At 30.9% G+C, this 26513-nt stretch overlaps 1 protein-coding gene across 10 annotated transcripts in view; it reads left to right on the top strand.

Annotated features, from left to right (window-relative positions):
• Positions 1 to 26513, top strand: part of LOC122535246 (talin-1) — an 87463-nt gene that overhangs the window by 48214 nt on the left and 12736 nt on the right. For 7 of the 10 annotated variants that reach the window (XM_043666611.1, XM_043666613.1, XM_043666612.1 and 4 more), the window contains 7 exons: positions 15922 to 16111; positions 17393 to 17794; positions 18925 to 19195; positions 20405 to 20908; positions 21330 to 21427; positions 22204 to 22292; positions 25980 to 26438. In XM_043666611.1, coding sequence (XP_043522546.1) covers positions 15973 to 16111; positions 17393 to 17794; positions 18925 to 19195; positions 20405 to 20908; positions 21330 to 21427; positions 22204 to 22292; positions 25980 to 26438 — 1962 coding nt within the window. In that variant the 5' untranslated portion in view covers positions 15922 to 15972. Of the gene's footprint in view, positions 1 to 8770; positions 8778 to 15921; positions 16112 to 17392; positions 17795 to 18924; positions 19196 to 20404; positions 20909 to 21329; positions 21428 to 22203; positions 22293 to 24819; positions 24843 to 25979; positions 26439 to 26513 lie in introns of those variants that run through there. The other 3 variants (XM_043666615.1, XM_043666617.1, XM_043666609.1) reach the window with 3 other exon arrangements.

The raw sequence follows: 26513 nt of genomic DNA on the forward strand, positions 1-26513 counted from the left end.
ATGGAATTGAATTTAAGCAAAAGGGTCGAACATCCCTTTGAGGGAGCAAAAGGACAATGAAATCGAACATTCGCTGTTAAATTTATACATAATACGGTGATTAAAGTATACGCTACGCTGCACTTGAATTACACGATAAATCTGTAAACCGAAAGTATATTGGAATTTCGCTTTGATCGCGTTTATTTATACAAATATACCTGCGAATGTCCAAATATCCGAATAACTAAATATTTGAGCCCGTTCTTATTGGCGTTAGACAATCATTTGCAAACGAATGTATTTATATCTGGTAAATGTTTATTTGAGAAAGAAAAGAGACGAAATATATCGGCAGAGCCATTTCTATCGAGAATAATTTAGTCGTTTGTTTTTGTTTTCGTAACTGTATCTCTTTTTTGGGCTTTTATTCGGCGCTGGAAGGCAGAAAGGGGAAAAAATGGCACTGAGGGGATCGATAAGAATTTTACCCGGCCAAAGAGTTGGGGAGAGAAAAAGAAGTTTGGCCAACCGTTTCAAAGATGTCTGAAAGTTTCTAGGGGGAGGAAAAAAAGCAGTGGGGTGTCGGTTTTCCCGGGAGGTGTAACTTAATAAGTCATTCGAACAGCTCGTAACAGGGTTGGTACTTACGGTCGAGGTCATTCTTTACCAACTCCTGACGGTACGTGCAAAGGAGAAAACTGTGCCATTGGACACTGTTCCAGAATCAATATTTGTCCAGGCGAAATTGTCCCCGATATTGCCGCTGATAAATTATTTACAAAAGTAGAACGTCATATTAATAGAGTATCGAAGGGAAAGAATAAAACTGTATTTAAAAGACGTACAATTGATCATGAAAACATGCATTTATAGAAAATTCATAGGACATTTATAGAAAATTTTTTATTATATTAATTATATTTGTCATATTAGTTATAAAACAATATTTAAAAGACGTACAATTGATCATAAAAATATGCATTGGCCATTTATAGAAAATTTTTTATTATATTAATTATATTTATTATATTACATATTATATATTATAATTATATATTAATAAAATTTATAGGACATAGAATATTTATAGAAAATTTTTTTACTATATTTATTATATTTATAGGACATTTAGAGAAAATTTTTTATTATATTTATTATGTTAGTTATATTTACATTATAGTTATAAAACAATATTTAAAAGACGTACAATTGATCATAAAAATATGCATTGGACATTTATAGAAAATTATGTTAATATATCATATGTATTATTATATTACGCATTTTAGTAATTTTAGTAATTTTATTAAGACTATAATAACATTCGACTATCGCGATTATTTGTCAAATACAAAAATTGTAAGATTTAATGCAGAGACAAGAAAAGTATTTAAATAGTCAGACTCTATTATATTAATAAATCTTAATATTTAATGGGATCATCTTTAACAGTTATTACATTCTTTTATTTTATATTATTCTTGCAACAAGTATTTTATAATTTTGTATACAGAATGTGTTCGATCCATCAACCAAAAGGAAGATGATCCTATATTAAAAAATAAGCGGAAAAGCAAGAATAAAATCTTTTCATTCAAAGTCCCGTCGTGAAAATTGCTCAACTACACTGAAATCCAGCTAATTTATTCAGAAATTCAGCTATATATTAGAAATGAATATAAAAACTAATGGTCAATGGATAATCGTCGAAACGTAAAATGAACAAAAAAATATCAACTTCTCAGTGAAATTGCACTAACAAATCCAATTATTTACGTCAGTTACCATAAAAGCATAATATTTAAAATACAGAAATTGCTTCTACACTCGTACGTCGAAATTCGAGAAATTCACGTACGTTCAAAATCGCTATGGAAATTTTCCAAAGGTTTCGAGAAGCACTCGAAACAGTCTCGGAATGGATCGAGGACTTTTCGTAAATTGATTTGGTGTCAGTGTGTCGCGTTGGTCGCGACGAGGGGATGCCGAGGACAGGATAAAAAGGGGACGGTGGCTCGATCCACGTGGCTCGATGGGTGAGGACAGCTTTGGAAAAAGACGGAGCTCCGCATATCCGGCGACGATCGAGTTAAAAAAGCTGACGACGCTTGGTTCCCGGCGCTCTTGGAGATCGGCGAGAATAGAGCGGCGGCGCAACTAGAACGACGCGGCGCCGGTCGAAAGTAGATGGCCATAAGTGGTTCCGCAATCTCGATGGTCTTTGATCGGCGCGAGAAAAGCGAAACAATCCTCCTTGTTTCTTCCGTGAACCTCCGCTTCTGGCGGAAATGCACTTTCCGTTACTCGGTTTCGCGCTTCGTGTCGCCACTTCGTTCCTCTTCGGCTCTTGCCTCCGCGTCGATGTTGCTTCTCGCGTGCTTGGAATTTCGTTTCGATAGACACCTCGCGGAAATTTTCTCGTGGATATCGCACGAATTTCGGTTAAGAGTCGACTCGAACTCTTCTCCCATTTGTCGAGAATGTTTTGTTCCAAAATTGTAATATTTTCTCAGTTTCAAATATGCTTCAGCAAAACAAAATAGGCAAAACAGTTGATAAGTTCGTTGCTTCTGAAATAGTTTCTATCCAGCGATATCATACTTCCGACGAGTTCAGAAAGAAGGCGACGAATGATTGTATACGGTTTGGTCACTCGTTACGGCCCGCAATCAGTTGCCAGGCAAAACAAACGGGCTTGTTGCTTCTTAATCATTTTTATCCAGCGATATGCCGACGAGTTTGAAAGTAGAAGAAAGCGACGAATTATTGTACACGGTTCGGTCACTCGTTATGGTCCGCGAACCCAGTTGCCAGCGCAACTGTTACTTTACATTTGTATCCCCCTGCTCGGGAGTTTTGACCCTTTGAATGTAATCGCTGTTACAAATATGAATTATATTTGTAATCGTAAATATCATGAATATATTAATTACTCGTCTCATTTCTAAATATAATTAATCGCAATTTCAATATCTGAAAATAATTTTTAAAAATTTGTTGAATTCCTTCAAATATCTTTTTTCTTTGTTTATATAGAGAGTTTAAAATTATCCAGGTATTTTGAAATGTGTAATATCTGCGTATAGACTCTAGGGAAATGAAATTGAATTTGTTTTTTTTTTTTTTTTTTTTTTTTTAATGATATTTGTAATTTTTTTTTTATGATTTTGCAATTGCGTTTCAATAGAGATAGAAATTTCCTATAATTTGAGTTATAAAGATTGGAAAGTTAATGCAGTATTGTTACATCCCATGGATCGTAACCAGCATCGCGTAAAGACGAGATGAGTGGATTTAGCTACAACAGATCCTCCATTTTGCTAGAGTTCTCCACGGTAGTTAATGTTAAACGGAGATAGAGAATATTGGTTCTATATTGATTTTTGATCTGTCCGAAATGAATAGAAATTCCTATCTACTCTTATCCCAGGCAATAATACACTCTACTTACAGAAGAGTAATGTAATTCGTTGTAATGTAAATCATTTATTTTATTTCTTAAATTAATCGATACAAAATACTCTTACTTTTATATTTATTTTTACATTTATGTGCCACTTCAAGTTGCAGAATTGCAGATCCAAATTAGTGCTTCTGTAACATTTAAGACGATTATTTATAAATATTTTAAATTAATTATAATATAATAATACACGTAATAATAAGTATCAGCGATAAAAAGATTTTACGTTACTTAAATGCTAGATAATACTCTGAAATGAAAAATGCGCTTTCATTGGGCTTTTATAGTAACATAATAGTGTATAAAAATTAGGTTTAAATTTAGTATATAAAAATTGGTATTAGGTTTCACGGGGCAGTCAAATGCAGTTATGCATGTTAGTACATAAAACATTTTTTTTATTTTGATTCCATCTTTTTAAATGATAATTTTGAAAATATGAATGCGCATAAAAATCTACTTATAATTGTCTTGTTAAATGCAGTTTCGGATATGTATAAATACATAACTCAAATTAATATTATGAAGATAAATGTTCAGTATTATAAACAGCGTTGCATATGAGAAATATATTACTTCGATTATTAATTAATTATTTATTAATTAATTAATCGATATATTTGTACAATATTACATTCAAATATTACAACAGTTATACGAAATTGTCACAATAGTTATACGAAAGAAACCAAAATTCACGCCGCGTAGTGGAAAAAGTTTTGATTTCAAGTAAACGAAATTATTCCGCAATAATTCATAACTTTTCGACATTTATTGTCAGCAATTAACAGCAAGTTACTCTTAAAATAATTTCGTTAAAAAAATAATGGAAGAGTCAAAGGTAAAACAATCTAATAAAAAGATTCTCCTTTGTTTAAAATTTATTGACTTTGAAAAGCAAACAACGTGAAGAACAACCGAACTTAAATAACTCCAGCTCTTATTGTAAATTACAATGATTAAAGGTTTGATGAAACTGCAGATCAATAAGATCGATCAATTAAAAATATATTGCTACACTTTCTCGATCGAATTGACTTCGGTGAAATATTATTTTCACCTCAGCAGCAATTATTACCATTATCACGTCTCTGTACCGAAAGATACGAACGTATCATCTGAACGAAGTCAGTGAACAAAAATCGAGTTTAAACAGCGAGATGTAAGGCGAGGGTTAAGCGAATGATTATTTTTCATGCTCGCTGTATCAACAGCAGGGGTCCACGTGATTGGCACGTATGGCCAGGATCCATTAAAAGGAACCGAACCCCTGATTACCGAATCTTGTAGAGCGTGCATAATCGTGTCTTCGTTAGCTTGCAGCAATCGGCGGACCCTCAATTAGTTCTTGTCAGGCGTCATCGCCGTGGAAAGAGGCTTACTGACGTCTAAATTTAGTGACAGCGATCGATTCACTTTCGGTTAACACGCTGGTCGTATTGCTTCCGATTTATTTATTTATTTTTTCCCTTGTTTTTCTTGTTTCTTCATCTCTTGATTATCGACAGCTTCGTTACCACTCGGCACCCAAGTGCTTCAATTGTTGACAAAAATTCCAAAGTTCGACTAGCATTTGATTTTGAAAACATGGAATCGTCGTTGGACTTGATTTCTAATTTCATTAATTTTTAACAACAGTTTTGTAGGGGTTTTATATTTGCGAGTTGGAAATAGAGGTCATTGTTTTTCAGTTGATTTTTATTTTTATAGGAACTTTGTTATGTTTCTATTTTTCTAGATTTCTATGTTTTCTATCTTTCTATGTTTCTAGATTTCTATTTTTACTAGTTTTGTGGGAGTTTTGTTGTCGTCACTTTACTTGCTTGTATTTTTATTAATTCTCGTCACTTCACTTGCTTGTATTTTTCTTAATTCTATTCTATAGAAATCGTATTGTTATTATTACGCACTTAACTCTTAATCCCTTAGTAAATCATCTAGATGTTTCTGTTCAAATCGTAGATAGAAATACCACTGACCTACTCTTTAAACGGCGCATTTCGTCCTACGAGAAATTTTTTGCAGACTAGCCCTAAAATATTCATTCGTAAGGTCGTTTGGGTGCAACCGTGACCGTTTCACATGGCCCACTTAAAAATCTTGAAACCCACTTGGCAGAATTTTCGAGTTATATAGGAGCGCCGAAAGTGTAACACAATGTGCAAAGAACTTGGAAACATCGAAATAGATATTCGCGTAATATACACAGAGTGTCGTGTAACTGATGCTACAATAGACTACGAAGCTGATTCTGTTCATGCAGAAGTAAATCGAAGACAAAAGACTAACGTTTCTCCGTTTGAAATTTCGAGAAACTTTCAAATTTGAAAATTTATATTTTTATATCTTTTACCTAATAACTATCGATTACAACAATTACTTTACGTTTTATAATTTCTATACATTTTGTTTATCTTTTATTTACATAATGTGTTTATAGTAATATTTATTAGTAAAAGATTTAATTGTAATATTTTTGAGATTAATAATTTATATTCATTAATGATTATAGTAATAATGGATAGAAAATTTAAAATTTGTACAAGATATATTTCTATAATTAATGACTTTTTATTGAATATTTTTTTAATAATATTCTATTGTGAATATCTATTCATTGTTATTAAATATAAAATTATGTATTATTTCGTGCCATTTACTTCTTTTTCCGCCACGTTAATGCAAAACTGGATAAGAATGAATAGTCGACAGAAACTTATCCTAAGTACGAAAATGAGAGAAACATGCAGAATGAAATTTTTCCATTTAAAGTTTCGTTTTCAAGAAAATAGATTTTGAACATGTTTAATTAAGAACTGGCTTCGATGAAATTTTAAAATTTCCCTAGAAATGAAGCGTACTTTGAGAAAACTTATTTTTCCAAGTATAACTTCTTGTAAATTATTTCTGTTTCATTCTTAATCTGATATTAGCTGAATTCAAACTCGATTTTCTCAAAAAACGAAACGAGGAAATATTTCCTTTTTTTTTTTCATGTATAATTATAGATTATATTGTGACAGTGTGGTTTCGAGCTTGTGGTACAACGAGAAATGAGATAATTTTAGATTAAAAAAGAAAGAATAAAATTTTTTTCATTTAAGGCTCCGTTTTTCGGAAAAATAAAGTTTGAGAATTTATCAAGTGTACTTAAATTCGGTCAACTCTTGTCTAGCGAATGAATAACGAGCAAATAAGTCAAAGATGTAGAAAATACAATATTTTCAATTCAAGAAAAATTCAATTTCAAATACACATTTACTAAGCCAATTCTTAATTGAACATGTTCAAAGAATATTTTCTCGAAAACGGAAAAATCTTATTCTGCATTTTTTACTTACTCTTGCATGTAGAATAATCTTCCACTAATTATTCGCTCCGGTCTAGTCTAGAATTAGCCAAATTCAAATATACTTGACAAAACTCGATTTTCTTGACAAATGAAGCTTTAAATGAAACAATTATTATTTCTTTTTGATATATGTTTTTCTTTTAAGTATGTAGTCCTTTTAATATATAGTTCTTTTCTTTTAAGTATATAGTCCCGTTTCTTTTAAGTATATAGTTATGTATATAATTTTCTTTTAAGTATATAGTTGTATCACTGGATCGAAAACACCCTGTGTATATATTAAACATAAAATACTTTCTCATAAATGATGTATAAACAAATGGAAAATATGTAGAACAGTGTGTAATGATGTTTGACACGATGTTCCAAACGTTCAAAGAACGATCCGGAGGAGTTCGAAGTGCATCCTAGCTGTATAGTTGCACTCATGCAGTTGACCTAATTGCGGATAATGAGGTCGTTCCTCTAAGTACGTTCCACGAAAATTGAAAAGCGACGTGCTAACGATCGGTCACTGAAATCACTTTTCAAACGACGAATAATCGATTCTGTCGCAAGATTTCGAACGCTCTTTTCTTTCGAGTTTGGAAAAAAACATTCAAACACGTGGTAATTGTTCGAAACGTTTGTCGAAAGAGAAAGAAGAGGCTCGTCGTGATTTTTAAATAATTCAGAGGCCGATTTCCTCCGGGCGCGAGAAACATTCAGCAAAATCTCTTGCTTATCTCCGGTTACAACTTTCATGAATGACGAACGACTCGACTCGCTTGCTTGAGATAAAGCTAAACGAAATTATTAGCCAAGAAATTCTACAATGTCATTGCATACATTATACTGATTCTAAAGTGAACTCGAGACGAAGTTTCGCGGAAACTTTTACGATTATCAAAGCAGATTCGTAGTTCGTCTAGTAGCCCGACAATTTATCCATTACTCGGGCCGTTTTCAAACTTCTACTTTCTAATGTCCAACAGCCTTCGTTTACTTTTCACGATCTTCCACGATGTTTATTCGTTCGTTTTAGTAATTATAAGTTCAGTGCAACACTTCCTCTAATGAAACTTTGAAAATTATGTTAAAAGAGACTTCGATAGATAAAATTCTGCGATAGTTACTGCATGAAATTTCCTTTAATGTATAAAATAATAAAATTTTTGATAATTTTATTTTAATAATTATTTTAATGTATAAAATAATAAAATATAAAGTTATTTTGATAATTTTATTTTAATAATTATTTTAATGTATAAAATAATAAAATATAAAGTTATTTTGATAATTTTATTTTAATAACTATTTTAATGTATAAAATAATAAAATATGAAATTATTTAATTTATTTTAATAATTATTTTAATGTATAAAATATAAAATTTCCTCTCTGCATAAATATAGAAATTATTTCTCTATTCGAAACGTTTTTTAGTTCTATTTCAAGTAGTATTATTGTGTTTATAGATGATTGTGGTAATTTATATGAAACTATTAAGATTGTGGATACTTTAATTTCACTTGGCATTTTACAATTTCTGCGACAATGAGATTAATTAAAATTAAAAATTTCAAAGTTAAATAATTTAACCTTGTATCATTGTATCTAACTTGATGATACTAAATGTGTAAATGTTAATGAATTTTTATCATATGATGAAAGTTCTTGACTCATGGTGATTAACTGATTAGGAAAGTGATAATAAAAGATCATGCTCCGAATACTGAATTATCATGAAATAAGAAGAATTCTGAGAATTGTTTGCTTGAAAATGTTTCTCATTTCGATGTGCAATTGCAACTATTGTCACATGGTTTTATGAATTTAAATATTATATTTCCTTGCTTGCTTACATGTTTAATTAATATCCAAGTTAATTATATTTGATTAGTAGATTATAGACTTTTATGAATTTGAAATTTTGAAGTTGCATATAATGCACATAATGTGAAAAAAATATATTTACAGTATTTAAATTATAGTTTTACAGTTTTATTTCTCTACTTATCAAAACTATCGAAATTAACAAATTGGGTTAAGAAATTAATTAAGTGAACGCGGAGATAATGCAACGAATTGGAGGAAAAAATAGGGGCAAACTGAAAGTCGGCGAGAGTGCGAAAAATTAGAGAAATAAACGTAGCGATGAACGATTGGATACGAGAAGAGTAATATACAAACTGAAAAATGGGAAACGGGTGTGAGACAAAGGAAGAGAAAAAAGATGGATAATAAAACGGCAATAGCCGTGACAAAGAAGAAACTAGCAAGCAGGAAAGCGAGGAGGAAGCAATAAGAGGAGACAAAGGACGAAGAGAAAAGGAAAAAGAGAAAGAGAGAGAGAGAGAGAGAGAGAGAGAGAGAGGAACGAATCGAGAAAGTGAAAAAGGGAGAAAAGCGGCGCTGAAAGTCGATAAAGAGATAACAAAGAAAGCGCCGCGCCGAGAAAAGTAGAAAACGAGACAATAACGCCAACGACCTAACTAAAGCCGAAAAGACGGAGAAGAAGAACCGAGAAGAGAGAAACGAAAAAAATAAAAAAAAAAAAAAAAGAAGAAAGAAAGAACCGCAGAGAAGTAGAAACAAAGATAGGAAGCAAGTAAGAACACGAGGGAACGGTGAATTAGATTCATAGAGGGAAAGAAGGGAGACGAAAGAAATAACGAAGCAGGAAAAGAGAAGAGGGTGAGAAGAAGTTGCGAGAGGATTGATATGGAAGGGCAGAGAAATACGTGGAAGAGAGAGAGAGAGAGCAAGAGAGGCCGATGAACAGTGGCGGTGAGCAAGTGAAATGGAGAAGAGAAAATGAAGAGAAAGAGAGAGAGAGAGAGAACTAAGGGGGGGGGGAGACCCGTAAGAAGAGGGATGGTCTGGGGTGGTTGTGCTTGAGTTTGACACAGTCAGAGACCGGCGTTGCCTGGCAACGTCTAAGGGTGGAAGTCCACATTGGCGTAGGGTGTACTTGCAACGAATTTATGCGCATGGACCCACCCCCTCCGCCACCCCCTCCTGTTGAGACGCGTATAAGAAAAAAGGAATCGAGTAAACGAACGGAACAGCCTATAATTGGGCGGCCACTGCTCGTTTAGACCCTGATAATAATATATCTCGTGATCTCCTGCGGGCAGCGTATTTTATAAATTAGAGGAACGTCACCTTTTTTTTTTTCACAGGATTGTTTCTATCCTTCTAGATAGAATATTAAAAAGATAGAACAATCGATTGTTATTTTATACTTTGTTGTCTTTTCTGTGAGATACGATGTTGTTGTTATTTCTGGATTTGGGTTTTTTTTTTTTTTTTAAAGAGAGATTCCCTATTTTCAGAGAAAGTGAAGCGAATGCTGACAGTTTTATCTTTGGATTTTCTTCTTTTCGTTTTTTTTAATTGAACGATGTCGGGGCAGAACAGGTTATTAGCTTTTCGGGTTTTTGTTAGTAGATTTCCCGCTCTCCGTGGGAGAGCTATGGGCCGAATTATTTCATCAAGAACGGAACTTTGTAATTAATCAACTTTCCAATTAACATAATCAAAGCTGCTCGACGGGTTTTCCCATTCTCGAGGTATTTTTTTTTTTTTTTCTTTTTTTTACACGAAAATTTTCAGTCGATTGAGACTCCAATTTTCATTACAGAATTGAACACGTATCATACGTATCTGCATTACGTATCTTCGGTTAGAAAACAGTAACAAGCTTTCATTCGTCTTAATTATTTTAACGTTACCTCTGACGATCAAATTGCCTTTTTTTTTTTGAAGATTAAAGTGACTTTTAACGAGACGCGTGAAGTATCGAAGTGTTTCGTCAGTGTGATTTATTCAACAAATATCCGGAGGGGATTATTGGTAATTTGTTGATGCAAACGGAGGAATGGCGGGTGGTATTCCTCCCCGCGGGGAGTAAATGAAAAAGATTCGTTTCCCCAGGTCGATTTAATTAGCCCGGAGCCGGTGACAATTTATTTTTATTAGCCGAATATCGTGACTCGTAGGGTGAGCTTCTACGCCCGTGCTGGATCCCACACTGCGCCCTGTGGCAAATTCTATGGCAAATGTACCATACCACGGAAGATCAATATATAGACAGAAGTCCCACGGTGGCTTCCTCCTTTCATTCGATAGCGGGACATTTTTAATCCGTCGCTCTGCGACGGTTTCGATTAGAAAACCGATAGAAAATGATGGAATGCCAGGGTTGAAAATTTCTCTTTATTTGCTCATTTTCTTGTTACTTGGAAAGACACTTTGTTCGATATTCGTATATACGAAAATATTTTCGATCGATCGATAAATGACGTTTCTGTTGTAATTTTATGTATTGAAAATGTGAAAAGCACACAACTAGCTATATATGGATTTCGTATAGATCATTCTTCGTTATGGATAATATTAACGCCCTTGCGCTGGCAACTGGTTCGCGGACCATAACGAGTGACCGAACCGTATACAATAATTCGTCGCTTTCTTTTTTTTTCTTTTCGTACTCGTCCGTATGAGATTACTGGAAAATACTATTAAGACTATAATACTATACTGAACTATTAAATATAACATCATACTAATAGTATACTATTATACTATACTATACCATTAAATATAACATCATACTAATAGTATACTATTATACTATACTATACTATTAAATATAACACCATACTAATAGTATACTATTATACTATACTATACTATTAAATATAACACCATACTAATAGTATACTATTATACTATACTATACTATTAAATATAACACCATACTAATAGTATACTATTATACTATACTATACTATTAAATATAACACCATACTAATAGTATACTATTATACTATACTATACTATTAAATATAATATCATACTAATAGTATACTATTATACTATACTATATCATTAAATATAACACTATTATACTATACTATACTTAAATATATTAAATATAATATCATACTAATAGTATACTATTATATTATACTATGATACTATACTATACTTAAATATAATATCATACTAATAGTATACTATTATATTATAATATCATACTAATAGTACACTATTATATTATATTATGATACTATACTATATTATTAAATATATATTTAATATAATACTAATACTGTACTATTAAACTATTAAGAAGTAATCAACTTATCATTTGTTTGCGCTTAGGTTACATTTAAATATACATAAAACTGAGAAAATCTTGCAATTTGGGACAAAAAGTTCTCGACGTGCGTGGCATGTCATTTTAGTGCAAGAGATTAAGGTATACAAATAATGAAACACTGAACATTAATGCTAATTCAAGCAATTCCTCAAAATTTCTAATATTTTTTAACGAGAAACATTCATTGATTTAATTTCGTTTTACGTGATAAGAAACCTATTATTTATACGAAATCTATTCATACAAAAAGTGATTTAATTATGTTCTTCACTGTACTGTAGAAAATATTAAAAATCTTACATCTGGAATGTTATATTTATATTTAACAGTGTTACAACATTCAAGTATTTTTGTTCATTACTAATGGTTTGTGTTTATAACAAATGTTTACATTATAACTACTGTTTATGGTAATTACTATTTGCATTTTCATATTTTTTTTGAAATTTGACTTCTCGTTACAAAACAATATTATTTCAAATAAATTAATTTCACATATATGCACATAAAAGTTTTGATGTAAATGATACATTTGTTTCAAAACTGGAAATATTAAATGGTACTTTACACAACAAAGAACCTGTAAAGTATTAATTATCAATTGTATATTTTTATAATATATATTATAAAATAATTATAAAATATTATAAAATATATTATAAAATAATTATAAAATATACACACAATCTAAAGATTTTAGTATCTATGAACTTAATAATATGAATATTAGAAAATTGAAAGTATTTTCAGTCTATATATAAAAATATATTATATACATATATAACAAAAATCACATATACATTACAATTAACATATTTACAAATTACGTATAATTGACATCACAACTACAAAATTTGAAAACATTACATACTTTGCACGATACTAACGGTTATTTCACAAGAGCGAAGAGATGAAATTACTGTTCGTAAATCGATCGAATTGAATATTCAAAAAGCATTGTCACTTGGCGATCATTAAGTAGAAATTAGTTGGCACGAAGAAGGGAAATTAACGAGGGGCGGGCATATATCTGTTCGCCACGAGCAAGAACTGCCTGTTGTTTTACGATAATGTGCAATTACACGAATGGATAGAAACAGTGACCCGTGAGCGAGCACAATGCTCAGGCCCCTTGCAACTTGTTGCACTTGATTCAGCAGTAAACTAGAAATCGCATATCCGCGCAAAGTGCTTTATGTTCTTTGTGATACGCCGTGAATCGTACGACGATCAAGCGCCGCGTGCTTCTCGTTAATACAGCTGCAGTAATTGCGAACGAACGTGGCAGACGCCTACTAAATTAATCTCTTTTGCAAACGCTGCCGCTTCAGTGCTGTTACCTTATTTTTCGATTGTACATCGTCTCGATGAAATTGTCAAAACTCGTTCGGTACGATGGCTTTTGTATTTTTTTCACTTTGTAATTGCGTTATTATTGGATGCAAAAACGAAGTGGTGAAACTGAATTTTGAGGAAAACGTCTCTAAACATTTGGAAAGGAAGTGTTTCTTATATGTGATGAAGTTGTTAAAAAACTGTTTATAGAGTTAAAAAATATAATGTCTCTTCTTTGTAGTTTCATCAGTTCGTGTAATAATATATTAATTTTAATGATAATTATATATTAATATATTATATAATATATATAATATATTAATATATAATATTATAATATAATGAATAATACTATAGTATAATATATAATAATAATAATAATAATAATATATATTATATTATATATTAGTAATTAAAATTATATAATAATATTATATATTATATATTATAATATAATATATAATAATATATTAATTTTAATGATAATCAATTTTGAATTTTAATCATAGTCTTCTAAAGTTCTACTACATAGAATGGTGATACATACAGAAAACAATATCGCTCTTTAACATATTATTTAATTTCATTGTTTAATATTCAATAGTATTTAAATAATATTTAGAAATAGATATTAATAACTATTAATAATATTAATAAGTAAGGGTTCTCGTTTCTATTTTTGATTCATTTGAACATTTTCTATTGCATTATCAGAAAATATTATTTATTCTTCTTATTTATTATATTTAATAAATTTGTTCATCAATCAAAAAAATTAAGAAAATGATTAGTCTTTATGTTATATACTGTAAATATATATAAAAATTTTTTAACAGAAGATACATTTCTATTAACTTTGATGCTTGTATCATTTATGTATCATTTGAATTATTTTATTTTTTTTCGGAATTTTTCTTTTCATATAAATAGTTTAACTGTAGAAACAGTGCAAGTCAATTTTTTGTTTTAAGTCAATTTTGATGTTTTATTTAACATCACATTTCGGAAATTTAAACTTCATTCTACTTTATATAAAAATGCAAGGTACAAATACAATGATTCGCATAAAAGAGATGAAATATTCTTTGTCACTATTACATTTTACAGGATTTTTATGTTTCGTGTCATTCAGAAATTAACTTTTTGATTTGGATTTGCTTTGTCACGAGCATGCGATACGCTATACAGGTAGACAAAAATGAAACAACTCGAGAAAGTATGTAAAAAGCGAAAAACAGTTGTACATAACTGTAATTAATAGACTGCGAATGTTTGTATAATCTTACATTTTCATGAAGATAATTGAAACCTAAGTAGAAAGTTAATTTATATTAAATATTATAACTAGTATTTCACTCTGCATTTCGCATCTTCAAATTTTTCACAAATTCATAATCAGCTACTAATCAAACATTGTTTGAATCATTGAAAAGTGACGCGATTCGAAATTGTTCGTTTCGTTCATTCAAATAAGAATTGAAATGAAATTCACAGACTTGTGGAGGAAATTGAATCTAAATAGAGATTTGTTCTAGTCGTTAAATATCAGAATTAATGCTTTATTATAGATATATTTTATATTTTTACATTGTACTAATTATTCTGTACATTTTCGCACTTTTAAAGTTTCTGCAAATACATACATATTCGCAGTTTATTCATAGTAAAACGTATTTATACGAGATATTAGAGATTTATTGTTTAAATTTTGTCAATATATTCTATATAGACTTTCATTAGACGATTTTGTCTATGTTCTATATATTCTATAGATGAAAATAAGACTAAATGTTGTGTAGCAAAATATTATAAAATAATAAATATTATAAGATATGTTTATTATAAAATAATAAATATTATAAAATATGTTTATTATAAAATAATAAATATTATAAAATATGTTTATTATAAAACAATAAATATTATAAAATATGTATTATGAAATATACATTCGTTTCATTCAAAGTTAACAGAAATACAACAAATATGTTAGTATTTTTTCTTTTAGTTCAATACAGAATAAGACAAAGTGTGCTGATATGAAACATGATGTTCATGACATCTATTATTATACTGATTACAAAAATCTATATACGATAGAGTTTATTTATGGTGAGAAGCAAAAGTTTGTAACATAGAAATAACACTGTCTATAGATTTAATTTAAATATATTTAAATTAATTTAAATTAATTATATATTTAAATATATTTAAATTAATTTTTTGTAACATAGAAATAACTCTGTCTATAGATTTAATTTAAATAATTAATCAAAATCTGATCTACAGTAGCATATTAATGTCAACTGTTCGTTAACAAATGCATTATACGTGACCATTTTAAAGTACGCATACATAAACACATACAATTTTACGTTTATGAATTTTTATTTATAGAGTTCGAACGTTAAATCTGTGGAGAATAAGCGCAGCGTTACACAAATAAAAACAATTGCTCTCTGTCAATTAAATTACAAAGATAAATGAACATGAATTTTATAATTGCCATTGAGGAGCATCTCTGTTTAATTGTGCCGTTATTGTATATTCGCAAGTGTAGTCGAATAAGAGAAAAAGAAAGAAGAAAGTGGAAACTGTGGTGACTAACCAATGTTATTTTTTTGTTTCTTTCTTTTTCAGTCGAGTGATTCTGGTGGTTTTCGTGCACGCAGTACACCCCACACAGTCGCAATGGCTACCCTATCCTTGCGTATCTCCATCCCGGAGAAAAACGCCACGAAGATGATGCAATTCGACCCGAGCACATCCATTTACGACGCTTGCCGTATTATCAGAGAGAAACTCGCTGAAGCGAGTAACATGGGCCAACGTAAGCTCCTACTTGCACCTGAAATATTCAATGACGCTGTACTAACGAACACGCGAATTTGCATTTTTCTCTCCTCTGATCTCCCCTTTATTTCGTCGGGAGTAGTTGCGCGTCAATGTCAGCGTTAAAGATGAAATTCGTAACTAAGAAAGACAATTTTCTCGCGTTGATCGTGTGGAAAAATTCTACTGAAGTTTGTCTACTTGCAAACTTGTGATTTTATTTAAAGATTCCTATAAGTTGCTGCTTCGTGAAATCTTTGTTATATCCACAATCCCCATTCACGTGCTTTCTAACATTTTGAAAAAATGAAATATTTTTGATCTACTAAGTCTTATCTCTATTATATTATTACTTAGTAATTACTTAGTCTTATAATTGCTTATTTATTAATTAGAGCAATTACTTATCTCTATTAGATTATTACTTAGTAATTACTAAGTCTTATCTCTATTATATTATTACTTAGTAATTACTTAGTAATAATATAATAGAGATCAGACTTGGTAGATAAAAATATATTTCATTTTTATTATATTATATTATTACTAAGTAATAATATAATTATATTATATATATTAATTATAAATTTTATTTTATTATATTATTACTAAGTAATAATATAATAAAATAAAAGTAATAATATATTAATACTTAGTAATAAAAATACTACTTATATAATAAAATAAAAGTAATAATATAACTATATTATATTATATTAATTATAATAATATAATTATATTCTGTAAAATATCTTTATATTATAATATAAATATAATATAAATATATATTATAAATATATAATATAAATATAATACTACTAATTATTACTATTATATTTTGATTACTAGGTCTTAGCTCTGTCAATCAGTTTTAGGCAAGCGAAAAGCTTGCCTAAAAGTTTCCAAGATTTTTACAAATTATTGACCAACGAAACCAAACAAAAAATCTTTGTTCGTTGTTTTTCAAAATATAGCCACAATTGTACTCGCGGATCGCGTGAAATTCTCCAACCTCCCGCAAAGCTTCAAGGAACAATCTTCCTTTAAAAAAAAAAAATAAAAAAAATAAAAGTTAAAAGTAGAAGCCGATGAAAATTCTTTTGAAATTCCTAACAAGTAGAGATGAACCATCGTGCGAAATGAAGGGAAAGCAAATAACGAGGGGGAGAGGAGTAGGAGAGAGAGGAAACTCGTCTAAAAGCTAACGAGTCCAGGAGAATTCCACGCATAACCGTGTTGTAACGATGGTAATGACCGCGTTCTTTTCTTGCATCGACAGCGAAGGACTACGGATTATTCCTTGCCGACGAGGACGTGAAGAAGGGAGTTTGGCTGGAGCCAGGCCGGAATCTCGATTATTACATTCTGAGGAACGGCGATCTGCTCGAGTACCGGCGTAAACTGCGGACCCTTCGCGTGCGCATGCTGGATGGAACGTTGAAGACGTTGCTGGTGGATGACAGCCAGCCCGTTGCCAATCTCATGGTAGTAATTTGTACGAAGATAGGCATCACGAACCACGATGAGTACTCGCTGGTGCGCGAGCTGGCCGACGAGGAGACTGAAAACCAGAAGCCGGGCAATTTCGGCACCCTCACGCTCAGGAGGAGGAAAGAGGAGAAAGGCGAGCGGGACGCGAAGATGGATCAGTTAAGGAAGAAGCTTAAGACCGACGACGAAGGTGAGCAGCAAATCGGGCCTTGATCTGGCCACGATCAAAATTCGGACTTGTTAAACTCGAACGGGACACGAGGAATATAATGCTTGCGGGGAGATGCTGATGAAGTAATGGTCAACGCGTTTGTAGACGTTGACGTGGGTCTTCTTTAATAATAGATCCACTGCGAATTTTATACTATTTTATATTATTCTTCTTTATAATATTATTTTATGTTATTCTTTTTTTTGTATTATTTTTTATATTAATATTACTTTGTTGTTCTTTTTTATATTATTCTTACTTTATATTAATATTGTCTTATGCTATTCTTTTTTTATATTATTTTTTATATCATCCTTATTTTATATTTTGTATTTTGTACAAGATTTCGAATTTTTTTTTTTTTTATTGAAGCAATTTTAATTTCCATGAGGAAATTATTTCGCAGAGCAGTAGATTTTAAATAGATATTACATGGATATATATGTATGATAATGATATATTGATGATGAAAGAATTAAAATTAACTTATAAGTTTATAATGAAACTTATTTATAAGTTTCGAGATTTTATAATCAAGGTGAATTTTATTCAATTATTTTTTTAATTAATTAAAACAAAATGAGATATTGGTAAATATTTATAAGAGTAATATCTACTTTTTGTCCTAAAAATCTCACAGACTAAATTTAACATAAAATAAATTAGAATAGGATAGAATAAATTTTCATATCTTGAGCTAACCTTATATACTTTTTATTATAAGTCTCGCATTCAGATCATGTTTGAATACAATATTTTCTTTCAGAAGAAAGGTAATTGATTACTCTGTAAAATATCTTTATATTATAATATAAATATAAATAATGTCCATTTAGTGCATGCTAACTAAATTAATGGATACTTTTTGTTACAAGCAAATAAAAATGATTCACAATTTAAAAAAAATTGCTTAAATTAGTATTAATTGTACAGAATGTATCTTATATATACTTCAATGCAATGAGGAACAATTCATGCGAGATCTACAATTATTAATTCAATTATACTCTTCACTGTACATTGTTAAAATTAATATTTCTTCCAATCAATCGTTGCATTACAAATTACGAATCCTCATCACGTAGTGAAATATGATTTTGTTTTTCCAGTGAACTGGATAGATCCCAGTAAGACGTTGAGGGAGCAAGGAATAGACGAATCAGAAACGGTGCTGCTGCGAAGAAAGTTCTTCTTTTCAGATCAAAATATCGACAGCCGAGATCCGGTGCAGTTATCTCTTTTGTACGTTCAAGCAAGAGACGCAATTCTAGATGGCACGCATCCGGTTACTCAGGAAAAAGCTTGTATTTTTGCCGGAATACAATGCCAGATCCAGTTCGGTGATCACAAAGAAGACAAGCACAAGCCAGGCTTTCTCGAGTAAGTTTCCAGATAAGAAATATTGATTTCTTCCGTTTCTGCTTATTGCTGTATTTTTTAACAATAACTGTACAAAAAATCTGATGCAATTAGGATAGGAAGATCGGGATATCGAACGATATGATAAAATTCAAAATTGTGACTTTCTCATACAAATCGCTTTTACATTCTTTTGTTTCTGCTTTTCAATAAATGAGCTTTTCTTTTTCCTTTTCTTTTACTATTATCCAACTCTCATCCACCTGCTGTCCTATCGATCATTTTCGATCTATTTCTCTAAAATTGAGAAATATCCCAAGCTTAAACAAAATATAAAAAAGCTCTTCATACAATTAAGTTTTATGTTGAGAACGTGATAAATTTGTCTTATTTGGTCAAATAAGAATTAGATTAAAATTTGAGAATATAGGGATCGTAGCAGGTATTGGAATTCAGTATTACAATTTTCTAAATATAAATAAATGAAGAAAAAAATTTTTAAGGCAAGCGATAATTTATAATTTTATAAAGTAAAATTATGTTTGACAGAAATAATGAATAGATGATTGTTATTAATGTCGATAAAAAAAATGTCTAATATAAAACTTATTAATTTTCGTACATGATACATTTCAATATCGTTTGGACATTTTTAAACTTTCTTTTATTCGCTATTATAAATAAAATCAATGTCCTAAATTCAAATATTCAAAATTTCAATAATTTAACATAAATCTATCACTCTAATCTGAATTTTTGTTAATTATACTTGATTCTTTATTTTCAAAATTAAATTACTTGTGACTTTTTTTTACTAAATTTTTATGTATAATAATTTTTGGCATATTGCAAGCACAAAGAAAAGAAAAATAAATTTATAATAACTTAATGTATTAAGTTCAAAGTGATTCATTTGTAAATACCGATAAATAATACTTTGCAACTACAGTCAGAAAAAATACTATGCAAAGTATAGAAATATATGAACAAATATTCATTTCATATATTTTTTTTTAATACAAGAAAATTTGTCATATTGAAATGATGTAAACGTTTATATAAAACGTACTTTTAAATAATGTCAAGACAAAGAGTTAAAAAATATTTAATATTAATATTATAATATTATAATATTAATATTAATATTTAATATTTAATATTATAATATTTCACGCATGTTGTGAAAATCATTCGAGTTAATAACCATAATTTTTCTGCCTAATTCTCCAGCCTCAAGGAATTTTTGCCGCAGTCCTACTTGAAGGTGAAGGCCATCGAGAAGAAAATTTTCGCAGAGCATAAAAAGCACATCGGCCTCTCTGAGCTTGACGCCAAAGTGCTGTATACGAAAACAGCGAGATCTCTGAGCACTTACGGCGTCACGTTCTTCTTAGTGAAAGAGAAAATGAAGGGGAAAAACAAGCTGGTGCCTCGTTTGCTCGGCGTTACCAAGGACTCTGTTTTGCGACTCGACGAGAAAACGAAAGAAATCTTGAAGACCTGGCCGTTAACTACCGTCCGACGTTGGGGAGCCTCACCGAACACGTTCACGCTCGACTTTGGCGATTATTCCGATCAGTATTACAGCGTACAGACCACGGAGGCAGAACAGATTCTTCAACTAATCTCTGGTTACATCGACATTATTCTGAAAAAGCAGAAAGCTAAAGATCACTTTGGTATCGAAGGTGACGAAGGCTCAACGATGGTCGAAGACAGTGTATCGCCTTTGAAGTAAGTGTTGCCAGTACACGTACTAATTTTTAGTTCGTGTATTAATTCTGTTAATTGAAACGGCGATGGATGGTTTATTAGGGCAATTATCGAAGTTGATAGGCCAAGTCTCGGTTTGTCAATCTCTAATGTCGCTTGTTGAGCATCGAGTTTTCCATCGTGAATAGAGTTTCTTCTCCTTTCGAAATTTGTTTTATTGTTCTGTTATTTTCCTTCTCTTTCACAGTGATCACTTTCGTTCTTTTAATATTTTATTATTCTCTGCATTGATGGAGGAGTTTTTGAGACAAAAGCTGAAGGATTATATAGAAGCGAAGAAGAGAGAGAGATATTTGCAGTGAATTTCTCAATTAAATATACTGTGTGCATATTGTTTCGCGTAAACATATTTACAGTATTGTCTTTTTTTTTTTTTTTACAGAGCAACGATCATGCAACACGAAACGAGCAACGTTGGCAAAGGGAACGTGGAAGCTGTGTCAGTTGCCATACCAGCAGTTATGAGAACCGGTGCAGATGGTAAGAATTTTCAAAAAGCCTATAAAATTTCGCGAGCCTCAAAATCAGTGTCTTGTATCATTTTCACACTTTCAGAAACATCAAAGTGTGATTCCCATTATTAAAGAAAACAGTCAAAAAAATATACTAACGTGCCATCAGCAATTTTCAACAAATAAAAGATAAGACACTGTATTTTGGCTTTGTTGTTCATCGACTTATACGATGTCTAACAAAAGTAATATCGTGTCTTGCGCGCTGGACTGAGGAGTATTTCTAATTTTTGCTTCGATGAAAATTATTTTTTACTTAAATCAGTTATTCGAAAGCTCTATATATATATACACACACACACACACACACACACACAAATTAGTAGACTAGAATCAGTTGTTATTATTGAAAATGTTAAACTTTATCTTTCCCAAGCTCTCTTAAAGTGAAAAGACATGCAGAAGCTTTAGAGATCCTTGCACGATTGTCTCCTTAGTTGTTCTCCATTCTTTATAATAATTTTGTACATCTTTTAAAAACAATTTATTTGTTCGTTCTCCTCGGTTGATTTTCTTGTATATACGTGCACATATTTGAAAAAGAAACTTTTTTTTAATTTTTTTGCTATTCGTCGTGTATGTACCAAACAAGACACTTGATGCTTACTCGTGAGAAACGTTCTTGCTTTGCAATTTGCGGAGCCGATCTGTGTGCGTGTCCAAGCTTCTTGTCGGGCGATCAATCGATCCCGTGGATCGATCTCTGTAAATACCACTCGGATAGTTGCATGATACGGTTTGTAGGGGCTCGACCATATGGAACCGGGCACATGGGCGGTGCTCAATACACGACTGTCAGCGGCCAGGTGAACATCGCTCACGCTCCACCGATGGTAAGATTTATCAAAGGCACGAGTTCCTGCTCACGTTGAATTTTCAATGTTTCTTGATTAAGGAAATTAATATGCAATGGCTCCTATCAATATCCAGACACCGTGATGTTCGAAAGATCATTGCTCCCTGTATTTGTTTGCAACGATATTGTTGCCATTAATTGTTTCTCAGTATATTAAAACAGGCTTTTAATTAGCAGAAATATAAGTTTCAGTCATTTTCGCATAAGAAATAATAAATATTAGGGAAATTTAAAATTGTTTTTGAATTGAATGCTTGTACAAATAAATTAATTAAAAATAAATAAATTTATATAAATAAAATATAATAAATTAAATAAAATTTAATAAATAAAATAAAATAAATAAATAAATTTTATTGTATGTTAAACGATATTTTTTATAAAATCCTGTATAATTTCTATATACGTCATTGCTTTTAATAAACATGAATTTCAAGATGTCTGTATTTTGTCCCGGATTGTATGTTAGATTTACAATAATGTAATTTATAGTACTGAAATAATAATAGGGAGACAAAAGTATTCGATTAGTAGAATTTTCGGATAATAGAACCACTTTTTTTTTTTATCTTAAATTATATGTATCCAATTGAAGATCAATTTACTCCAATATTTAAGGATGTTATATTTCTTTTCTTTTTTATTGCTGCTATCCAACTTTTTAGTATGAGTAACTTATAATCATCGTATGAAATTATTGAACTCCATTCTTATATTCTATTAATATTAATATTATATTTGTAGGTAAAATCTTGTATTCCATATTTAAATTTTTTTTTAATTATCAAAAACACGATAAAATATACAATAATACAATATAAAATATAAAATAAACTAATAGAAGAGAAGATATCTATTGCTATTGAGTATTTTGTTCAGATAAGAGAATGTTTCGATAGTAGAACAGTCTGATATTAAAGTATAGTAGCTTCTTTTGAAAAATTAATATTTTTCATATGTCTTAATATTCAAGAAAGTTATATTATCAGAACAAAATCTGTTGGTACTTGGAAAATTATCTATTACTAGTAGAAATTTTATTCTAGTGTTAGAAATTTTATTCTAGTTTATAACGTTTGAATATTAAAATAATAGGAGTTTACGTAGCTTTACTGTATTAGAATAATAGAAATGCGGATAATGAAAGCTCTATTGTAGCATTATTTTAGATATAAACACGTTATATATGTCTGTGTGTTACACAAAATTATTGCAATTTCTTTATCATTATCGTCGAAACAAAATATACAAAATATACAAAAATTTTGATAAAACATAATATACTATTTACTCGATTCAATATTCGAATGTTTAAAAAATGTTCAAGGAATTAAAATAAGACAGAAATCGCATCTTGAGTACTAAAAGAGTTAAAACTGTGTGCATTGAATAAATAAAATTTGTAACGGTATTACGTATGGTATGTACATCTATAAGTTTGAAACGCCTTGGCAAACTCCGCCTTAATTCAGTCTTAGTAGCTCGTGGCTATTTTATGTGTTTATGTAAATCAGAGGAGAGAACAGTATTTCGGAAAAATATTCATTTTGTGGAAATGTCGTAAAGGTGTCGTAGGTTTGGCTCCCTCTACTGTTTCAGGAGAGATATCCGAAGAAGTTCGGTTTCTTCAGCATTAGGAAAAATTTATTTCTCTACTTGTTCAAGTTCGCTATTGGTTGCAACAAAATGCCGAGCACCGTCAGAGAATGCCAAACACTTCTCAGTTAGCTTCCTGTTCAGTTGAACTTTGATTTAATTCTCGCTCGCTGTCCTCGTTTCTCTGCTCTGTACTATACTATATATGGTTTCGATTTTAGCAATCTTCCAATCAATCAGTTTACATTTTCTTCGTAAGTAAGTAACATATATCGAACATTGCTTAAAAAAAAAAAAAAAATTGATAAACGTAACATTCGTTGCAAATAATTCATCTTTTTATCGACTAAAATAATCATTTTAAGACATCGAAAAACAAGCACTTGATAAATATGAATTTTACATGGATATAAATAATATAGACAATATAATATAATTTGAATAATTATTTTATAACTAGGGGTATAAATAATATAACTAGGGGTATAACATGGATATAAATAATATATACAATATAATATAATTTGAATAATTATTCTATAACTAGTTTAATAATTTTTCAAAATATTACATATTAAAATAGTAAAATTACAAATAAATATACGGAGAAATAGTCCTTAGAACATCGTATTTTCTGAATATCAATAAGAGTCACTGTACACATATTAAAGAATATCTTGCGAAATAAAGAACTCTTTCTGGAGTGACACTGATCATTCGCTTGAGCAAGAGCTGTTGAACTGCTTTGTTATAGCATTAGTTAGTAGTATCATTTTATGAACCGCAGCGAATATCGACGGTACATTTAAATTCAAAACACCAGTATAAAATAAATATGATGATTTCGTTGCGTATCGAAACAATTCCGTAAAAGGACTAATTGACGGTTAAATTTGTTTTCATGCTAGGCACCTTCTATTGCGGACACAGAGTAGGTACTCGATGATAAAACCTTTAGTTATACGTTATTGGCTGTTAAATAAGTTTCTGTTACGTCGTTCGAATTTTTAATTTTTGTTAAAACTTTAGTTTTGTGACTAAAATATGCTAAAATCCACCGAGATGTAAAGTATTAGGTCGATTGGGGAAGCTCTGTCTGAATTTTGACGTCTGAATGTAAACGATTATAAATCTTCATACACAGGTCTGTAATTTAATTTTTAAATGCTTATTCGAAATAAGATCCATTATAGTTAATATACTTTTGTCAGCTTTACTAATCTCCATCAGAGATAATATAAAATGCAAAAGAAAAGAAATTAAATCTTAAATTTTTGTAATGTGAAAGAAATTCTTATAATCATCTGTGGTCTCATGATACTACAGTTGGTAGTCTTATGATACTACTTGACAGTTATTTATTTGTGGCATCTATAAAAAGATTATTCGGTCTGATGTCAATAAAGTTCGAAATGTTTATAATGGATCTTATTTTGAATAAGTCTTTGATAATACTAAATATTTAAATAGATAATGATTAGTAATTAATAATAATGAAGCAAAAAGTTAGAAAAATGAGATGGATACTGTGCAGAGTTTCATTTTTACACTGTAATTATTATGCACATGCAGCCAGTTGTCATGTAAAAAAATCGGTCTCTTTCTTACAGAATTTACTATTCTTACAGATTTTTACAAATGGCATGAATAAATTAACGAAATGGCGGCTGTAACGGATTTTATTTTAAACACGTTAACTGTAATTTATATTTAAACTACCAACTTACAATCATTTGATATAAATATAAATATATTTGTACAAATACAAAAATAATTTATAATTATTTAAATTCAGGCATCGAAACTCGACCGAACTCCCCCGAACGACCAACCATTTGTATGGAATTTAATTGGCTCATTGATGAAAATTTCATTCTCTCGTTATCCGTCGTTGAGGAATGAGTAGTAGCAATGACTTTATCGCAACGGATGGAAATTTGAAGGAGTGAAGAGATTCGTGAAGAAGATCGAGCACTTTCAAATCTCCTCGAGCACGATGCATCAGTCACACACGTACATATCTCTGTTTGTTAATCGATTTTTACAATGCAAGTCTAATCGCAACCAGGTGCAACAAACCAAGGTCACATCCGTCCTGTCTGAACCACAACGTGCCTTACTGTCGACCATCACCGCTGGCCACGAGGTGATCCACATTGCGGAGACCGAGCTGTCCTGCAAGGCTCAGCTTCCGGAGCTGGGCACCGATCCGGCCTCGTTGAAATGGATCGAGCAGACGATCGATACGCACAAGCAGAACGTTGGCTCGCAGATCGCGGCGATGAACGCCGCGACCGCTCAGGTGGTCACGCTGACTTCCGGCCCGGCCGACGATGTCGATCACACAGCGGTGGGTGCAGCTATCACCACCATTGCCACCAATCTCCCAGAGATGACGAAGGGCGTCAGAATGATCGCCGCCCTGATGGATGACGACTCTTCGGGAGACAAACTGCTGGATGCGGCGAGAAAGCTGTGCTCCGCCTTCTCTGATTTGCTCAAGGCCACGGAACCTGAAACTAAGGAGGTATGCTGTCTTCGTGGTACTTTTTCAAGTGCTGGGACATTTGGGTGGACTTCTTTTTTTTTTTTTTTTTTTTTT

Source organism: Frieseomelitta varia, unplaced genomic scaffold (assembly GCF_011392965.1).
Source record: "Frieseomelitta varia isolate USP_RPSP 00005682 unplaced genomic scaffold, Fvar_1.2 scaffold_686, whole genome shotgun sequence".
In the NCBI taxonomy this organism is placed as follows: Eukaryota; Metazoa; Arthropoda; class Insecta; order Hymenoptera; family Apidae; genus Frieseomelitta; species Frieseomelitta varia.